General features: G+C 41.7%; 2 protein-coding genes across 3 annotated transcripts; one reads left to right on the top strand and one right to left on the bottom strand.

The window, feature by feature from the left end:
* Window positions 1-3,182: 3,182 nt before the first annotated feature.
* lin9 (lin-9 DREAM MuvB core complex component) lies at window positions 3,183-13,876 on the top strand. 2 transcript variants are annotated; one of them, XM_072656438.1, is made up of 15 exons: window positions 3,183-3,231; window positions 6,057-6,089; window positions 6,540-6,628; window positions 6,821-6,925; window positions 7,038-7,168; window positions 7,268-7,393; window positions 7,897-8,054; window positions 8,514-8,647; window positions 8,754-8,879; window positions 9,090-9,191; window positions 9,269-9,349; window positions 9,897-10,022; window positions 11,191-11,373; window positions 12,131-12,228; window positions 12,656-13,876. In XM_072656438.1, exons 1-15 carry the CDS (start codon window positions 3,201-3,203, stop codon window positions 12,759-12,761), a joined length of 1,629 nt encoding a protein of 542 aa, XP_072512539.1. In that variant the 5' UTR covers window positions 3,183-3,200; the 3' UTR covers window positions 12,762-13,876. The 2 variants fall into 2 exon arrangements, with proteins under 2 accessions (XP_072512539.1, XP_072512530.1); XM_072656429.1 differs by lacking the exon at window positions 3,183-3,231 and adding an exon at window positions 5,853-5,898.
* A 119-nt stretch (window positions 13,877-13,995) lies between these two features.
* Window positions 13,996-15,841, bottom strand: mixl1 (Mix paired-like homeobox). Its single transcript, XM_072656417.1, is given in 5 exon segments — window positions 13,996-14,652; window positions 14,774-14,994; window positions 15,386-15,646; window positions 15,649-15,681; window positions 15,820-15,841. Coding segments are annotated over 5 exon segments (1,194 nt in total).
* Window positions 15,842-17,581: the final 1,740 nt, after the last annotated feature.

The following is a 17,581-nucleotide window of genomic DNA, read 5'->3' as shown; positions in this document are numbered from 1 at the left end:
TGCAAACTGGCTTCAAATTGTTTGTTATTGCAAAGTCATTGATAACTGTCAACTGTGTTTTTTGTTTTCTTTGCTGAAAACAGACAGTAAATACTGTAAAGTTTTAGACGTTATAGGTTTCTTGTAACGCGGTGTTGGTTGTTTATAAATGGAACACATATACTAGGATTCCTAGTAGTAGGACTGTTAGAGCAAAGACTTTTTTTTTTTTTTTTTTTTTTTTTTTTTTTTTTTCCATTTCTTTCTATTTTAGTAAGACAGATGGTTGAAATAGTCTACTTTTTTTTTTTTTTAGTGGAAGCTACTAGGCTGGACACTTTTTTTCAGTAACTGACTCCACTTATCCTAAAGTTTTTCTCTGTAAACACCGTCCCTCTGAGATGAACATTGTGACATGGTTAATTTCTGTAAGCTCTAAATTTTTGACAAAAAAAAAAATATTGCTATCATTTTCTTTTCTTTTTTTTTACCATGTTAAACCTTGAATAAATCAGTGCTTTGGCCGATCACTTTGAACCTTGTTTTACTTGAGAAATGCTTGAGTTGAAACATTGGTGTTAAAATTTTTTTTAAGATCTGTTTTCTGAAATACTCAAGGGAATTGAGAACTAAATGACAGTCAGTGTTTGATCTCAGCACAAAAATATACATGTAAGAAGTACTTTCCTAATAAATGTACTTGCCTGCATGTGTTTATTTGAAAGTGCCAATCTGTGTGTCTGTGTCAAAGTCTGCATATCCCTTTCACTACCTCCACATATTCTTACGCAAACTCCAAGCCATGGGATCATAAGAATTGTCTTTAGACCTCACAGATCAATTGTTAAAGCTTTATGGGCCATAAAGCGTCCAGTGGCCACCATAATTGGTAAATGGAATAAGTTAGGAACCACCAAGAATCTTCCTAGACCTGTCTGGCCAGCCAAACTAAGTGATCAAGGTAGACGGGCCTTGGCCAGGGAGGTTAACGGAGCTCTAGCGTATCCTTGTGGAGACGTGAGAACCTTTCAGGCGATAAACCATCCAGACAGTACTCCGCAAATCATACCTTCATGGTAGAGTGGCCAGACAAAAGCCACTCCCTAGTAAAAGGCACATGATGGCTTGCTTGGAGTTTGTCAAAAGGCACCTAGAGGACTCTCAAATAATAAGAAACAAGATTCTCTGGGTAACCAAAATGTACATTTTTTTGGCCTGAATACCAAGCATTAAGTTTGGAGGAAACCAGGCACCACTATCACCTGGCTAAAGCCATTCCTACAGTAAAGCATGGCAGTGGCAGCGTCAAGATGTGGGGATGTTTTTTTGGAAGCAGGACCAGGGCATTTAGTCCTGATAGAGGGAAATATGAATGCAGTCCACCAGGCTAATGTTTAGCTTCCAACGTGACAACCCGAAGCACACAGCCAAGAGAACTGAGGGACTGGCTTCAGAGAAAGTCTGTGAATGTTTTTGAGTGGCCCAGCCAGAGCAAAGACCTGAATCCAATTGAACATCTGTGGAAGGAGCTGAACATGTCTGTGTACCGACGCTTCCCATTCAACCGGACACAGCTTGCGCAGATATATCAAAAAGAAGAAGCAAAAATGTCCAGAAACAAGTCTGCCAAGTGTATAGCGTCTTTCCCAATATGCCCTGAAGCTGTCATTGCTGCTAAAGGTACATCAACCAAGTATTAGGCTTTGGATGTTTACAGATGTAACTCCTAAATACTGAAATATCCTTTAATAATACAAGGCTGTGTCTCGCTTTGCTGCAGTTACAGACTCTACTCTTCCAGGAACATTGCTGTGAGGTAGATTTGATTGATTTTATTTGGTCTTTAATGAGGTAAGGCACTGATGTTGACTGAACAAGGCATCTTGGAACACTGGGAATGGTTAAATAAAGCTAGAATCACACTGAATTTTAACTAACTTTAACACTAACACCAATCCAGGTATTGGCTGGTGCTCCATCCCTTCTGAGAACACCCTTCCTCTATTCCACAGCCCAATGCTGGGAGTTTGTACCCCTCTGCTGATGCTTATCCTTGGGCATGGTGACCTTAGGGGACTGCTCCAGAGAATCCCATTCTGTTAGTCAGTGTGTCTAATTGAAGTACCTTAAAGTAGTTAAATTCATTAATTAAAAGTCTGTCTCGCCACCACAACTGGTCTGGATGTATATACACCTACCTGCAGCTACTGGTGCAATTATATCCCAGACAGAGCGAGAGAGCCCACAGGTCCTACAACTTAGTCTAGTCTCCCAAGCTCAACATCTTAACCATGGAAGAAAGCTGCGTTTCCCAGTGTCCTCTTTTCTTTAAAAAAAAAAAAAAAAAACATCATGCCATTACTATATTATATATACACACACCAACCATCCGCATCATTAACATCACCTCCTTATTTCTACACTCGTCTGTTTTAATAGCTCCACCATATAGGAGCACTTTGTAGTTCTATAATTCCAGACTGTAGTCCATCTGTTCCTCTGTATACCTTGTAAGCCTCCTTTCACCCTGTTCTTCAATGGCCAGGCACTCGTATCCAGTTGTAGATGTAAAGTCAGAGACAGAAGCTCATGTGTTGGTCTTCCTCAAGTCCTTCATCATTGCTCACAGGACACTGCTGCCCACGGGACGCTGCTGGCTGGATATTTCTGGTGGCCTATTCTCAGTCCAGACGCTGAGGTGTGATCCACTCTTACCTGTGCAAGCACACACAAACACACCACCATCATGTCAGTGTCACTGCAGTGCTGAGAATGACCCACCACCCAAATACTAGCCACCTGCTCTGTGGTGGTCCTGTGGAGTCCTGGCCATTGAAGGACAGGGTGAAAGGAGGCTAACAGAGAATGTAGAGAAACAGATGGACTATGGCCTGTAATTACAAAACTACAAAGTCTGTGGTAAGTGGAGCTGGTATGATGGACAATGACTGTCCATATTTACCAGAGTGAATGTAGAAGAGTACTAACTACATCAGAATTGAGGGGACCTGCTAGAACTTAGTCAAGCTAAATGGGTGAATTTAGTAAGATAGCTGTGTAAATGTGAGATTACTGTAATTAAATTAAGCTAAATGAATACTAATGTGGGTGAACGTAAACGACAGTGCAGTGCCGCTGGCTTTGAACGGCCCTCTCCTGTGTCTCTGTCCCAGAATGCTCCGCGTCATTCGGGCTTTGAAAAGCGGCGCGGCTCCCTCAAGATGGCGGAGCTCGAGCAGCTGCTGGACGAGAGTGAGTAGTAAAACTAAACTCGACTATGGCTTACAAACGACACCGGGGACCCTCTGTACGGGCCTTCTACGTCTAGAAACGGGCGGACACGTCTTGTTGTTTGTGGCGACGTCTGAGCCTTTCGTGTCTCCGTGATGGGACTGCGCTTTTCGGACGCACAACTTAATCTGACTGCTAGCTGTGTGGCTAACCTGCTAGTTGTTAGCTAGCTGCTAGTCCGGCTAGCTGCCTGCTATAAATAAAGCAGTTCAGCTGGACTGCTGTCTTTCTGTCTGACGAGGTGATGGGTTGATGGTTTGCGTGTTTATCTGGTAAACTGGCCGGATGAACACGGCACGGAGGGACTGAGGTCGGGCTTGTGTGTGTATGTCCAGTGGTTTGTGAGTTTGTCTAGGTTTATTATGGCTCAGCGTTCAGAGGTGGCGAGTCCGGGTCCGGTGAGTGCAAATCCGCCCCAGGTTTTTGCTCCAACTGCCTGAATGGCTCGGCTGCAGCCGAGCCATTCAGGCAGTTGGAGCAAAAACCTGGGGCGGATTTGCACTCACCGGACCCGGACTCGCCACCTCTGTCAGTGTTTGATCTCAGCAGGTCGGTGACAGCTGCTCGCTTGTGTTTCTTGTTGGACGGACGAAGCTTTTTAATGTTATGTTTATCAGGTCACTTTCAGCCAGCTACAAATGCGAAGTACTCCCGCTTGAGGTTATAGTCGTTAAACTGTCCCCCTCCTCATTTAATGTGCCGTTTTTGAGACGGATTCAAAGCCCGGCTGCTCGCTGTTGTTGGGGAGGGGGGCTCGTCTGTGGACGCGTTAGCTTTGCCTGGCTTGTTGTCATTAGCTTGTTAACGAGTAGCGTCAGTGCTGGGACCGGTGCACACCTGGCTACTGCTTCTTCATGATGTCTCTGTTGAGTAACTACAGTGGGGTCGTAAGCAGGATTTCACAGCAGGTTGACTTTTTTTGTTTTTTGGGGTTTTTTTTTCTCTCGATGTCTTGGTCTAGGTTGTTTGAGGGGCAGCTGAGGGACACACTCATGTAACATGTACAGCAAGGCTGCACAACATCCAGCCTGGAGGATTAGCTTGTTGTCTTCACTGTCGTTCCTTGAAAACCATTAGTTAGACGTGTTAAGCCTATGTTACTGTATCAGATGATGTTTATGCCTCAGAATTTAGGGAGTTTAATGCAAGCCTTAACATTACAAGTGTGAGATGTAGTATTTTATGTGTAATGTTTTCCAGTGTGCTACTGTTGCTGTTATTACTACCATATTTGAGATTGTTGCCTGATGAGATCCCTGTATTTGCATGTGTATGTTTTAAAACACCAGGTATCTGCGTCCGTTTCCCATGTTGGCACATCCCTCCTTCCCAACATGGGACCTGCACAGACTCCATACTTTACAGAAAGGATGCCTACTGTGCTGAACACAACAAGCATTTAACGGGTCACGAGTCCTGTCCTGAATGCCTTGAATTAGTGCTGGGCAATATGACCTTAAATCAGTATCACGATTAGTTTTAGCTTGATTACGATTAAGATGCGCTTTTATAAGCTGCTGTTATATAACATTATTCCAAGTTTACCTGATGGGATGTGAAGGATTAAAAATGGTGCACCGGATTAGGGGATATGTCCCTAACCACTGGTGCTGGTTGTTTATTAAAATAATCCAGCTTGGAAATTACTCTGAAAACTGTCATTGTGCAGACTTATGTAAGTGTTACTGTTTGTCTGTTTGGCCTTTTTATAATCAGTTTAATTTGGCAGATTGTCTTACCCACAGCTCCTCTGAATTGAGTCATGTTACAGAGGATTTAGGATTATTTAGGTGATGTTTTTAGGTGGGGACTTGAATCACCACTTTCTGCATTGAGGAGAGTGGTGTTACAGTGCTGGTTAGTATTTTCTCTACAGTGATTAGTTCTGCGTTATATCACCTCCAATCAGGATCACAATTAAACATTTTGGCTCTGTTATGATTAATGAGCGATCGCTTGGGTTGCTCAGTTGGCTCAGAGTTGGACCTCTCCTCCATGTCGCAGAGTGGACAGGGTGGAGTCGCGTGACCAATACCACGTGTGTTTGTTTTTAAGGGGACAGTCTATGAACACGCTTTGAAGTCCTAACAGGAAAAAATGTAAATAATCAACACTGGTAGGATTACGATGATTAGAGGTTCTGAATGTTGTTTCATTTCTCATTAATTGTCCAGCCCTAGGGATGATGGTGAGATCAGGGGTGCCTGCCACTAGTGCAACTAAGAAAATACAGCCATTGTTTGCTTAATATCTCTGTAATCTAGGTATCATGAGTTCACTAGAGTATTGATGCTAGGTACAGTGTATTAAAATGTACAGTTGCCTCTCAGTCTCTCCCTTACTGTCTTGTAAAAATGTCAGTCAGTTATCAAAACTGTCTTCTTATAAAAGTAAATGGCCTTTTTCTGAGGTACTTACAGTATTGTTACACTGCTCTTTACAACAAGTAGGTTGTTTCTGAGATGCTAGGGGAGTAGGTGCACGTTTTTTATGTTTTGTCAGTTTTGTCAGTCGTTCGAATTGTAATCAGATTGCCGCAGCACCTTAGCATCAGTTTTAATTTTAATAGGTTTCATGCAGCATATTATGTACATATAAGTGGATCTAAACATGGAGCTGTCCAAAAAAGTGAGGGTTGTTGGTTTTTTGTTGTTTTTTTTTGTTTGTTTGTTTTTCTGTCATACTTTGACATTACAATATGTATCTTGTTCTTTTGCTTTCGTCTTCAGACAGATCCGATGTCTGTTTAGATAGCTCATAATGTTTATTCTTTCTTTCCTTTCCAGGCTCTTCAGCTAAAGCCCTTGTCAGTCTGAAAGGTAATTGCACTTAGGGTTTTAAGTAGAGCTGGGCAATATGATATCTTATCGTCATAGATGTTATGATGATATGTTTTTGTAAGCATATAGAGGAAACTGTTAGTGCTTAATAAACACTGATCAGGTTTCATTATTAACAGTGTAATTAGACTGGTTTAGTTCAAGTTCAGCAGATGTTGAATTAAAAATCACTGTATTCAGTACAGGAGAGTATCTGGAATAGTAGTTTATAAGAATCTGTTGCTACTTATGTGTTTAGTCTGTGATAACATGTATGGTTATAAATATTGTGTATCTAGTATTGAGGTATAGCATTTTTGCCATATCGCCCAGCCCTAGTTTTAAGCAGATTCCGAGAAACACTTCAGAAAAGCATCTAAACTAATGGTGTGATGACGTGATGTCCGTTTAACTCCAGATTCTTCTTTATTGTTACGTTTGCTTTCACAGAAGGAAGTTTGTCAAACACTTTAAATGAGAAAAACAACCTACCAAAAGCTCAGAACACCAGGGGAAGGAGCTACACGTCAATGGAAACGGTGAGAGGCCTTTTCTGTTCATATAATGTTGAGGTGTGTGTGGTTTTACCTGATTTAGTTTTATAATTTAGTAATTTGATAATTATTTTAATCTCTCTGTGAATGTGTTTTTTTTTTTTTTTTTTTTTTCCCTCCTTCTCTCTGGTATCCTTGTTTCTGTGATTTTATTTTCATATTTGGTTAAACCCTTAGCCAACGAGAAGCTCAAAGAGGAGTCGTTTTTCCTCTGAGGAGGAGGAGCGGCCACTCTCCTCCAGATCCCCCAGGAGGAGCCAGAGAGTCACCACTGTGCCTCAGGTTAGATGACTGAACCAGGTGTTGACGCCACCTTACCAAGCAACATCTACATACTAGTGATGTAGCTCATGTGACAAATGTTGACATTAAAGAGTTTTTCCTTTCAATGCAGAAACTTGCAAGCGTAACAACCCCAGATAAAAGGGCGTCACAGAAGATTGGACTACGGTTACGAAACCTACTCAAACTGCCCAAAGCGCACAAGTGGTGCATCTATGAGTGGTTCTATTCCAATATTGACAAGTAAGTAATGCTGCTGTTTCGATGTTGACATGTCCTTACTTGAAGCTATTTGTTGTAATGGGAGTTGGCTGTGCTTAAACCACATTTTCTTCTTCATAGACCCTTATTCGAGGGAGACAATGACTTCTGTCTGTGCCTGAGGGAGTCTTTCCCTAATCTGAAAACCAGAAAACTGACCAGAGTGGAATGGGGCACCATCAGACGTCTAATGGGCAAACCCAGAAGGTTCAGTTCTCTCTCTGTGTGTGTCTGTGTGTGTGTGTGTGTGTGTCTCGGTCTGTGTGTGTGTGTGTGTCTCGGTCTGTGTGTGTGTGTGTGTGTGTGTGTCTCGGTCTGTGTGTGTGTGTGTGTGTGTGTGTGTGTGTGTCTCGGTCTGTGTGTGTGTGTGTGTGTGTGTGTGTGTGTGTGTCTCGGTCTGTGTGTGTGTGTGTGTCTCGGTCTGTGTGTGTGTGTGTGTGTGTGTCTCGGTCTGTGTGTGTGTGTGTGTGTGTGTGTGTGTGTGTGTGTGTGTGTGTGTGTGTGTGTGTGTGTGTGTGTGTGTCTCGGTCTGTGTGTGTGTGTGTCTCGGTCTGTGTGTGTGTGTGTCTCGGTCTGTGTGTGTGTGTGTCTCGGTCTGTGTGTGTGTGTGTCTCGGTCTGTGTGTGTATTGCACTTATGCCTTAGCAAATAGCCTATTTAAGTCATTACAATTATGTATTAAACTGACAATGACTGCTCATGCTTTCCAGGTGTTCATCTGCATTTTTTGCTGAGGAGCGAACAGCACTGAAGCAGAAGAGGCAGAAGATGCGTTTGCTGCAACAGAGAAAGATCACTGACATATCACTTTGCAAAGACCTCCCAGATGAGATCCCTCTACCGTTAGTCATCGGCACTAAAGTCACTGGTGAGATTGCAGTGTTTTTATGTTAATTTTTAGAAACATTAACATGGCAAACTGCCCAATTCCTCATATTCCCAGCCTGTGCAAAGTAAGCATAGTCGGTAGTATTTTGTTTTTAACCAAAATGAGAGCAGTGCCTTTTACTCATCTATCTATGACAGTCTATCTTGCATCTTAAGGTCAGAAATGCAGTATGCTTTTTTGTTTTTATTTCTTTTTATATATATATATATATATATATATATATATATATATATATATATATATATATATATATATATATATAATAGAGGGAAAACTTTTTAATAAGCAACTATCATTTTCCACTTTGCCCTGCAGTAATCTATATAAAAGATTTTTAGGGTCAGCTTTCCAGACAGGAATTAAGCCATGTCCTGGACAACAGGGCGTTTGCTAAAGTATGTCAAATTTAAATGTACTCCGTGTCGGAACTGTACTTAGCTCGGCTCAGGGGACTCCACGATGGCCTGTTCACTGGACAGATTGATGCAGTGGATACAAGTGCAGCAACATATCGCGTGACCTTTGACAGAAGTGGACTTGGCACACATACAGTTCCAGATTATGAAGTGCTTGTAAGCCTGTTTTCATCTTACCAAATTGATAACTGTCTTTACCAATTTGTCAGTGTGAAAATGCGTTTCATCAAAAAAAAAAATCTCTCCCCCTTTCTTCTTACAGAGTAATGAGCCTCATGAAACAATGCCCATATCAGCCTTTGCCCAGAAACAGCGGCCATCACGTTTCCAGAACTTTCTGACACCTCCACGAGGGTCATATCCAGGATCAACCCAACCCATCTTAATGGTAATGAGGAAAGCTTGTAAGCATGCTCACAAATTACATATTTATCTCTCTACATCTTAAATTGAATATCCAGTTACCTATTTAGCAATTCGGTCACACAATTAGTCGGTCTTGACTTTTTGGAGACAGTACAAATGTACAGTTATTTATCAACAACATAACTATGAAAAAGTAATTAGTTGTCTTCACTCTCAAAATGCATGTCTACAGGACAATGACCCTCTCTTCAGTCAGTCACCCTGGCGGAGTAAACTGACTGGAAGTGATGGGGACACCCTTGGGGGGTTCCCAGTCAAATTTCTAGTACAAGTGGTACGTATCTTTTTAAATACTTGGCTTGTTTTTAAATGAACTTTCTTCAGTCTGATGTTTCTTCTTTTTTCTTTCAGACACGATTGTCTAAAATTCTCATGATTAAGAAGGAACACATAAAGCATCTAAAGGAGATGAATACTGAAGCTGAAAAAATGGTACAGTTTTATTATTTGGGGGGTAGTTATGCATTGTTGCATTCCCCTCTTTTCTCTAAACTTAGCCTATGCATAAGGATGGTTATTTTCTACTTTTGCTTTGATGTGGTGGCTTTGGCCTGTAAATTAGTTGGTATATTTGCATGTTAGTATATGTGGGCTCTTGCCATTTTCACATTAGACAAACACTGTAAAACAAAACAAAAAATAGCTGCTTGTGAATAGGCTAATGCTTACTAAACAAGCTACTCTTGTCTTAACTATTGAAGTGAAATTGGCCTATTAGGACTATGTTCAGACTGCTACCAGTCAGTAACTGTAGTTCAGCATAATAAATCCAATTGACTGACTAATAAGTGTTATTTCTGTTGACGCAAACTCGAAGCCCTACTGTAGTCAAAAAGCCACCCATATGGGCTGTGATGCACACTAGTGTAATGTTATTTGAGTGATGTGTGCATGTTTGTTTGTTTGTTTTGTACATCTTTCCTCCGTTTACTGGTGTAATGACACTGCTTTTATTAAATGTGTCTCTTGTCTCCTGCAGAAGTCCTACTCCATGCAAATAGGGCTGGACTTTCAGAAGAGGTATGCAACCACTGTACTGGACCTGGAGCAGCTTAATAAAGACCTGAACAAAGTCCTGCATGAGGTTCAGCAATTCTGCTTTGAGGTAAATAAGCACCACTTGAGTCATGTCCATTCAAGTATGTGCACATGCATGATGCCGCTGTAGCAACCACTGGTTGCAGCTTTACAGAGATCCAGGTCCGAGCCTCTTTGAGCAGGCTAGTGGCAAGGAAAAACTCCCTCAGGTTGAGGGGAAGAAACCTTGAGGGGAACCAAGACGAGAAAAGGGGAAATCCATCCTCCTCTGGTCAACACCAGATGATAATAAAAAGCAAATCAGGAATAAAACCCAACAATAAAACAAAACTGAGTTAAGAAAAAATGGTAAATGTGGCAGCAAGCCATACAAGATGAAAATATAAGTGAGATCCATGCAGATAAACAGTCAGAAGCGTAGTCATGCAGTGAGGTGAGGATGAGTCAGTGTGAAGCCCCAGAGCAGGACCGCGGGCAGGAGGGTAGTAAAGAGCCAGGTCAGGTGCAACCAGGAACCGGGCATCTCAGTACATGGTAAAGAAACAGAAAGAAAACAGAGAGGAGGGAAAAACAAGAGGTTAGGAGGAGCGCAGGAAAATGTTATGGGGGAGCATAATATAGCGTGATTGGATTCAATGGGTAGGCAAGGGAAGCCGACTACAAATGGACTCTCCTCAGCAGCAAGGAAAGCAGCAGGGGAAAGCTTAGCACATAGGGGAGAGAAAAGAATGGAGAAAATTATGATGCGTTTAGGAGTTTGAATGGAATGATCTATGCCCTATAAAGGAATCAGATTAGAGGGACTGCAGTATCAGAAACCTGTGAACAGAGAGCAGTACAGTCCAAACATGTTATTCATACAAGCTACGATGGATGACCTTACAGTGTGTTGATGGATTATCCGAAAGCTTGAGCAAAAAGGTACGTTTTTAATCTAGTCCCGAAATTTATTCCAGAGTTGGGGAGCTTTGTAAGAGAAAGCTCTTCCTCCAGCGTTGATTCTTCTAAAGCGAGGTAAGACAGAAGGCCAGCGTCCTGCAAACAAAGTGCATGTGATGGATTGTATGGTTTAAGAAGTTCCCCAAGATATTGTGGGGCCAAACCATTTAGTTACTTATCAATGTGGAATTTAACTGGGAACCAGTGCAGGGTCGAGAGAATGGGACTCTGTGTCTGGGTTTGGTATGCCTTTTTAAGCAACTGATTTCTTTTGCTGTATCTCGTTTGCTCGACAGCTGGCTCCAGATCAGGGTATGCAGCCTGCAGATCAGCCCAGTGAGCTACGAAGGCGCTGTGAGAATGAAGCGGAGGACGTAATGAGGCTGTGCAATGCACTGCCTGATGGAGAACAGCGCGTCCAGAGCCCTGGCCTTACTCAGCTTGTTTCACGTCTCACTGCCATCTTGCTGCAGATCAGGGTGAGGCATTTACTACTTTTGCATGCACACCGGTAGTTCTAGTGTGAAAAAGATGTGGAAAGAAACTCAAGTTTGTCACATTACATTAACACCAGTGTAAGGTGAGTGGAAAAACTGCATAGTCCCTCACAGTAGTCAAAGTACTAATGTACACAAAGTATTAGCTTTCGTTAAACATTGTTAAATAGAAGAGCAGGCATCACAATAAACTCTCTCTACCATTTAAGATAATCTCAGTACTATAAAGCTGTAAAGAAACTGAGCTGGTCAGATAACCATTACTGCCAGTACTGGTTCTGGTTTCACTGGTGTATTACCAGTAATCAGTCACTGCAGACGGAGGGGATTATATCTGACTGGAGTTCTGTAACAACTGTCTAACTCGGGCAGTATTTAAAGGCAGGAAGGTACCAAGCCATATTTGATTCAAATGCTGCCTGCTAAGGTACATTCATCTTTATGAAGACAGCGTAGCTGTATCATTCACTGGCTTTAGTGTAAAGGGCAAATTTAGGCTTTTTTTTATGTACAACTATATTTTGTATCCTGGCAACATCATGAGGAATTTGCTGCCTTTGTCTCAAAAGTGACTTTGCAGTAGGTACCTTCATTACAGTGCTTCCTTCTAAGGTACTGACTAATGACACAGCCTAGGCAGCAAGGCACCAGGGCATTTTGTCCTTGTATAATAAATAATGTATGTTTTGCCATGCTTGAAAATGTGCTTATAGTTGTGGGTTTTTGTTTTTTGGTGCAGTGCTTGGCAGAAGGAGGTGACCTAAATTCATTTGAATTTAAAGCATTGACTGATTCCTTAAATGACATAAAGAGTTCAATAGACTCCTCTAATCTCAGGTGAGACATTTTTGTTTCTGCTTCTGTTTTTACAGGATGTGTAGCAACTTCATGTTGTCACCATAACCTACATATTTGTATCAGTGTATGCCGATAGTGACTTGTATCATGGCTTAGATACCAGAATATGTTTGATGTGGTGTAGCGGCAGTGTGTAGAGCTTCCCTTGTAACCTTAGAAAAGGACTTCATGCATAAATGCCAATAGCTCTTTTGGTCAGTAAGACTATCTTCAGTCGGATTTAATTTGTTAAACACCGTGGAATGAAAGATAAATAATTTCAGACCAGACTTCAGGGAGTCATTTTTGCCCAACAATGTGGGTTGTATGGGTTTTTTTTTTTTTTTTTTTTTTTTTTTCCCCTCCCCTATTCTTCTCTCTTCTTCTGATCGTATGATTAATTTTGTCACTCTTTTTTCCTTCACAGCTGTTTCCAGGACAATGTGGAGATCCATGTAGCACACATCCAGAGTGGCCTGAGCCAGCTGGGCAACCTCCATGCTTTCTCTGCCAATAACACCAACAGAACGTGACTGAAGCAAATTCCATCCAAAACTCTTTTCTCAAAACATGGACTCCGAGCCATCTCTGCTCCCACATCTTGATTTCGTGTGTAAATTCCTTTTGATCTTTTTTTGAGATGTTTATATTTTCACTGACTGAACATGAACCTGCAGCAGATTTAAAAAGCAGCCATCCCCAATTAAACGGCCAATTAAACCGCTGAAGCAATCTGTTAAAGAAGTCATCAAATTACTGATCGTTCAGTATGTTCCTTCACCAATGTTAATCTTGCCGCGTTGGCGGCCCCTTCACTTTTATGGCTGGTTCCTGTAAGACAGGGTGTCCAATCTTATCCGCAAAGGGCGGTGGGGCTGCAGGGTTTCATTCCAGCCAAGCAGAAATGCGTGAAGACTCACCAGTTGATTAAATGAGTGGAGTCAGGTGTGCTGCTGGTTGTTTTGAATGAAAACCCACTGCCACATTGGCCCTTTTGAGGATGGGATCGGACACCTCTGCTATAAGAATTTTTCCATATTCTTCTCTTTCCAGTTGCGGTTCTTGTTTTTTGTTGAAGCCAAAATGCTTTGAGTGGTGTTTTAATACTCCATTAGAAAAGGGGAAATTGATTTGCAACTTGTACAGTTTTGAGTGTCTACCAGAGAGAGAAATGTACTGTCCATTTTGAAAATGTACATTGTAGATAATTGTACAGTGGACTCGCGTTATTGATGCATTGGCTGTATGTGTCAATGTGGACATTTTATAACTACTTTTAAGTATATATTTGTTTTTGTAAAGAACCAGATTTGATTTATAAGTTGCCACGATGGAATATTAGACAGTTGTGTGGATGGCAGCCATCAGACTGTTCTCTTCCCATAGCTGAATTTCACCCCTATCTGAAGAATGTTTGCAGATACACCGCTGGTGTATGGTCATTTAAGTGTTTATAAATTTAGCTTTTAGGTGATTTCACCAGTTGCTTTTATTTAACTGGTAACTGTAAACTGCAAATGTGTATATAAATTTTGTTCATTTCTATTAAATGCCCAACGCAGAAAAGTTTTCTTGCATTTTTGTAGTAAGGCAAAGACTTTTGTACATTTGAATTCTTTTATTATATATATTTTTTTCCAACAGTGATACAGTGCAACTATTTAAATATAAAATAAATAAATCTTTTCAAATCTGAAACTTTTTTTGAGGGGGGGGGGGGGCTGTAATTGTGGTGGGGCGTGGAGTCCAAATATCAACTGTACTTTACTATATAAAACCAGCAAATCCAGCCATGGCTTCCTTCTCCCAGTCAGAGTCAGAATCAGAAAACTCTCCTGTGTCACTGCCTTGGATCGGTGAAAAATGACCAAAACTGTCTGGCTGGACTTTGACTGGCATATGCTGGACTGGGCAGGTGAGTTGTTTAGGTGATGACCTGCTGAAGTTCATCTGCATTGGAATTGGAGGAATGATGACTTTCATATCAGGACCAATGGTTCTGTTGGGAGGGAAATTGTCATAGTCCACCATGATGTGTTTAGGTGCAGATGCTAGTTTGTGATGAGCTGGTACGTGTCCACTTGCCCGGTGATACTGATAGAGGTTGGCGCAGACCGGCATGTCTGGCTTGGTCTGGTCTGTTTTGATTGAGTCTTCAGTTGTACTAAATAAGCTTGACATGGCAGCAGAGTCGTAGCTGTGGTCTGTGGCCCTGCGGTGCATCTGTTCTGTGCTGATCATTGGCTGGGTGAATGAGTCCCTTAGGGCGAAGGTGGCCATCCGCTGAAGAGCAGGCTGACTTTGTTGCAGGGAGAAAGAGACTGCAGGTGCTTTGGTCATGAGCTGACTGTTCCCTCTGGGTTTCATGGGAATGGGCGTTCCTACCTGCCGTCTGGACTTGGCACGCCGGTTCTGGAACCACACCTTTTAAACAAAGAAAAATAAAATGTGATTTTTATGGTCAGGCTGTAAGTATTATAACTTGTCTAGGGTCTATATTGATGGCTGAGGTCTTGAACAACCCAGAAAACTTTATAGCTCTTACCTGAATTCTAGATTCGGGTAATCCAGTCAATGTCTCCAGCCTCTCCCTTAGGTAGATATCAGGATATTTGGTGTCGGAGTACACTTTCTCCAGGACTTCAATCTGCTGCTGTGTGAAGTTGGTCCTCTTTCTGCGATGGGTCAGAAGGGCCATGCTGTCCACCCTGGGTTCCATCGGCCTGCTCTGGTTCACCAACCTCGCTCTGTCCTGTAGACTGCAGTCTGTCAAGGGAAAATTCACAGTGACTTTTAGTAACCTGCTGATCTGGATCAGGATGAGATCTGATTGATTTATATTTATTATATATATATATATATATATATATAATGAAGATCTGCAGTGCAGCAGTTCAGCAACACTCAGCTGGAGTTCAATAAATACATCAAATATCAGCTTGCAATATTAGTCAAATGTTTCTTAACCTGATATAGAAATATTGTGTAGTTTAGTGACCTCACATCCTTGAGTTGTTGCCTCACCAATGAATAAAAAATATTCTGTGCCCCCATTTATACCCTAAAGACGATATTTTTGACCTATGTCATACATAAACTAATTTCTTAGATAAATCAAACACAAAAAAAACGTTTCTCCGTGTCCATCATGACTAACCTGCTAGCTGGATGTTGGTCCTCCTCTCGAGGTTGTTGGCTGGAAACGGCTGGAACTGAGGGAAGTCTCCGGGCAGGAGTTTACCGTGCAGGGTCGACATGGCCATCCGTCTTTAACCGAGCTCAGCTGCGACTGAACGAGTGTGGTGTCTGAGCAGGAGGCTCAATTTATACGAGTCTGCCCAGCCCTTACATGACGGTGATCAAAGTGAAGTGGAGAAGTGTGATAATCAGCGGCTAGCACCGCACCGGCAGCAGGCCAGGCCTCAGACCACATTGTCCCGCGAGGCTGATGGGCTGGAGGTGTGAATGAGGCATCCACCAGCGGCCCATAGCTTCATCTGGGACTGTAATGGACTCTCCTCCCCGAATACACATCACTTGAAAAAACATTTACGTCTTTGGTGGGGATCCAGTCCTCTAGGGGCTCCTCACATCCTGAATCCATTGACAGCATAGCACCTAGAGACACTACCGTGTCCGCAAGTCCCCGAGCAGCCTCCATTCATTACAGACCACATCAAAATAAATCAATTAATAAATTTAGTCGCAATATTATTTACATTTTCAGCTTAAATTTTAGTAAGTTATAAATGTAGTGAGTTAGTAAGTAACGTTTTCATCACTTTAACTTTATCTGTCTGCCCAGGTGTCTCTTTCCATTCATCCATATCTTTCCTTATGCGGATCTTTTATTGACATGTTTGTCCACTGTTCAAATTTACCCTAAAAGACTCCTCATGATTTTAACATCCCCGTTCACCTCACCTGTAGCCACTTAACTGCTCAAAGGATTTTTGATAAAAGGAATCATGGACTCTTCAATACACAACAGTGGTCAATAGCCTCAGTCTAGGTGGTTCATCACTGTCCTGATATTGTATTGTGATATTGTATAGTCCTAGTGGTCAGCTGTTTGTGGTTTGGCTGCCACATTACTCATTCACTCATCTCACTGGAATGTTAATGGATCTGGAATGAGTCTGGTTAGTAAGGGATATGAAATATATAATTGAGTCTGCAAGCACATGTTCAGGGCTTTGCTTTGTAGATAATAGTTCTGTTCATTTTATATTGAGCCTTTTTGGCCTTGATCACATCTAGAGCAAACTGATCAACTCAGTGATTCAAAAATGAGCCTTAAGACATCAAACAACAGATCTGGGCCTTTTGATACAGCCATATGGAGCAGATAATGACCAGCCGTTATCAGCATGACTGGCAACCTACACAGACGCAGCTTTCACACCTTTGGAATAACCCTCAGACAGAGGGATTAGCCACAGAACACAAGCAGCTATTGTTACTTTGGCCAAGTACATTCTTAGGGACAGTTTAAAGTAGCGAGGGAACATGACTCAAAAGGAGACTATGCATACAAGTCAAACTTCTATTAGAAAATCCATTACAAGGGCCATAGTAGAGTCTGTCAGACTATTCAACCGCCAATGGTATTGTTTAGATGTGGTCAAGCAAGTCCTGTTTAAAAAAAATCAAAAACAAAAAAGCCTTATCAGGTGTTTATGTAGGGTGTGACTGATGTACCTGTTCAGGTAGAATTTTGGCCCCTCAATACATTCATTTCCAGGTCATTCCACCACACCTGGCTCCAGGCACATCAAATGCTGGGCACATTTTACATTGTAGAGAACATCTTTACCAATTATGTGTTTTTTCAGCTTTAGTACTTTGAACCCGGTTACAGACTCCATGAGAGACACGGTGCATATTACCCAGATTTTTACATTTCAGCTTAAAAAAAAATAAAAATAAAAATAATAATAATAAAAAACACCATCATGAGACCATCATGTCAGACCACATTGCCAGTTTCTTTTAAGTTCATCTGGCCTTCCAACATCTTACAAAACATGCCATTTGGACCCCAAATTGTACCAAACTTTTGATATTCCCGCAGTATTCAGGGGACTTTTTTTTTTAAGTGGTAAAAGCATTTTGGTTTAAAACCTTAAACATGCAGGTCAAATGCATGTAATACACACCCAAAAAGAATCAGTTGAGGAGAGCAGGTGTGAATTGTTATTCAGAAGCAGGTGTGAGGACAGACTTGACTGGAAAGGACAAGATACGACAGTTTGTCAGGAAGAACCCTTTAAAGCCAGAATGCTTCCTAAGCATATTCAAGTTCATGAAAGCTTGTACCTTCTGTGGGGACAAATCAAAAAAGGACACCAGT

The sequence above is a fragment of the Salminus brasiliensis genome, chromosome 1 (genome assembly GCF_030463535.1).
Source record: "Salminus brasiliensis chromosome 1, fSalBra1.hap2, whole genome shotgun sequence".
Classification (NCBI taxonomy): Eukaryota; Metazoa; Chordata; class Actinopteri; order Characiformes; family Bryconidae; genus Salminus; species Salminus brasiliensis.
The sequence above is the reverse complement of the archived record's forward strand: the minus strand, read 5'-3'. Positions and strand labels throughout refer to the sequence as shown.

Coding starts and splice junctions, on each gene's coding strand:
- lin9 (XM_072656438.1), top strand. CDS start 3,201: ATGGCGGAGCTCGAGCAGCTGCTGGACGAGA. Junction 8,055..8,513: donor CATCGGCACTAAAGTCACTG/GTGAGATTGCAG, acceptor AACTGTACTTAG/CTCGGCTCAGGGGACTCCAC. Junction 11,374..12,130: donor CCATCTTGCTGCAGATCAGG/GTGAGGCATTTA, acceptor TTTTTGGTGCAG/TGCTTGGCAGAAGGAGGTGA.